We start from the raw sequence: 1,614 nt of genomic DNA, 5'->3' as shown, positions 1-1,614 counted from the left end.
TAGTGTTGCCAATGGAGCATAATTCCTTTCTGCAATGTTCCAAGGTCCATTACACTAGAGGAAAAGCACGATCTCCGTAACGGAGCATTATTCCTCCATTCATATACACAGAGAAATTACGAAGGAGAAAAAGAAATAGAAAAGAGGGGCTTCGCGATCTCCTTCTAATAATAAATCATAGCCGACGGAGTTGCGAAGGCTTAAGAAAGGGGATTAGTCGGCGGATCGGCGGGGCGGGAGATCGGAAGCGAGGCGGGAGGCGATGGCGGAGTGGTACATGGCGTCGTGGAAGGTCTCCGTCTCCAAGGTCCTCATCCGTAGCTCCCTCGCCTTTTCCTCCGTGAACGCCGTGAACCGCCGCGCCGGCCGCCGCTGCTTCCCCTCTTCCGCCTCGCCCTCCTCCTCGCCGCCGTCGATGTAGTCCGGCTCCGAAGACCACCCGAACAGCGGGGCCCACCAGTTGCCGCCGCCGCCGCCGCCGCTCCGCCCGCGCCCCCGCCGGTCGCCTCCGGGGGTGGCGCAAGCACGGGTCACGGCCGGCCGGAAGGAGAGAACCAGACCGAATGCCATCTTGCCTCTTGATCTCGCTGTTTTCTTTTTCTTTTTTTTTTATAGAGGGGAGTACCCGAAGGAGGAGGGGAGGGGGCGGTTATAAAGCGAGAGCCGGATAAGTTTGATGGGGGCTACGTGGCTATGATCTAGCGGTAGGTTGGGGAGGACCTTTTCGCTTTGGCCTTTTTCGGGATTGGGGTAGAAGGTGACTTGGTCGGTGGACGATCTAAAAAGTCGAATCTACCCCTTCTTCCTTTACGATAATAAGAAGGCTTGTTTATCTTTGAGCCCGTATTGTCTTGTCTTTTGGGAATATTATGGATCTTAATGATGAGTTTTTGTTGCGATAAGATATACTTAAGTTTTAATTTTTCGGGCGCCAATTTTAAGCTCCCTTTGGAGAGCTATTAGCAGTAAAATTTTTGAAAGTATAACAGTTGGGAGTTGAAGCAGAATTTTTATAAAAAATTGTTAGCAGTTAGATAACTATATTTCTAAAATAATATAATATTTTAATATATATTTAATAAATATTATTTTTTATTTAAAAATATTTTTAAAGGACAAAAAATATTTTTTGGCTCCCTAAAAAACTCCCCCGAACGGACGTTATTCTTAGGATATTTTGGTTTCGGGAGGGTGTTCGTTGTCGTGCTTTCTCCATCGGGGCCGGAAATTTGGACACGCGTGCGACAAGGATGGTGCAGCTGGCGTCGTCCGTCCGAAAGCGACAGGGGACGTCCACGTGCTCCTCATCCTCCTGCACGTGCTCATATACTAAAAACCGCCCCTTCTGGAAACGGCTGGGATTATGCAGCCGCCCCCCTCCCGTCCGTCGTCTCTATGTTTCTCTCGCGGCCAAGATGCGCTGGAGGAATAAATGGACGGCTGCGATGGTTTTTGGGAACAGGGATTGCAGCCAAAGAGGCCTAAAAATCATGCCGTGTACATGTAAATCTCAAGGTTCTTATTCCACGGGCGACAGCATCCGGTTTTGGTTGCAGCTCTATTTTCCCGTCGCCCCTGAGACCAATAACGTTCAGTGGGGATTTTTATTGACCT

General features: G+C 49.6%; 1 protein-coding gene across 1 annotated transcript; it reads right to left on the bottom strand.

The window, feature by feature from the left end:
• On the bottom strand, positions 1 to 637 carry LOC103708795 (uncharacterized). Its single transcript, XM_008793880.5, has one exon. It carries the CDS (start codon positions 568 to 570, stop codon positions 214 to 216), a length of 357 nt encoding a protein of 118 aa, XP_008792102.3. The 5' UTR covers positions 571 to 637; the 3' UTR covers positions 1 to 213.
• Positions 638 to 1,614: the final 977 nt, after the last annotated feature.

This window comes from Phoenix dactylifera, chromosome 5 (assembly GCF_051530095.1).
Source record: "Phoenix dactylifera cultivar Ajwa chromosome 5, Ajwa_hap1_PhDact_Kaust_v1.1, whole genome shotgun sequence".
NCBI classification, from domain to species: Eukaryota; Viridiplantae; Streptophyta; class Magnoliopsida; order Arecales; family Arecaceae; genus Phoenix; species Phoenix dactylifera.
The sequence above is the reverse complement of the archived record's forward strand: the minus strand, read 5'-3'. Positions and strand labels throughout refer to the sequence as shown.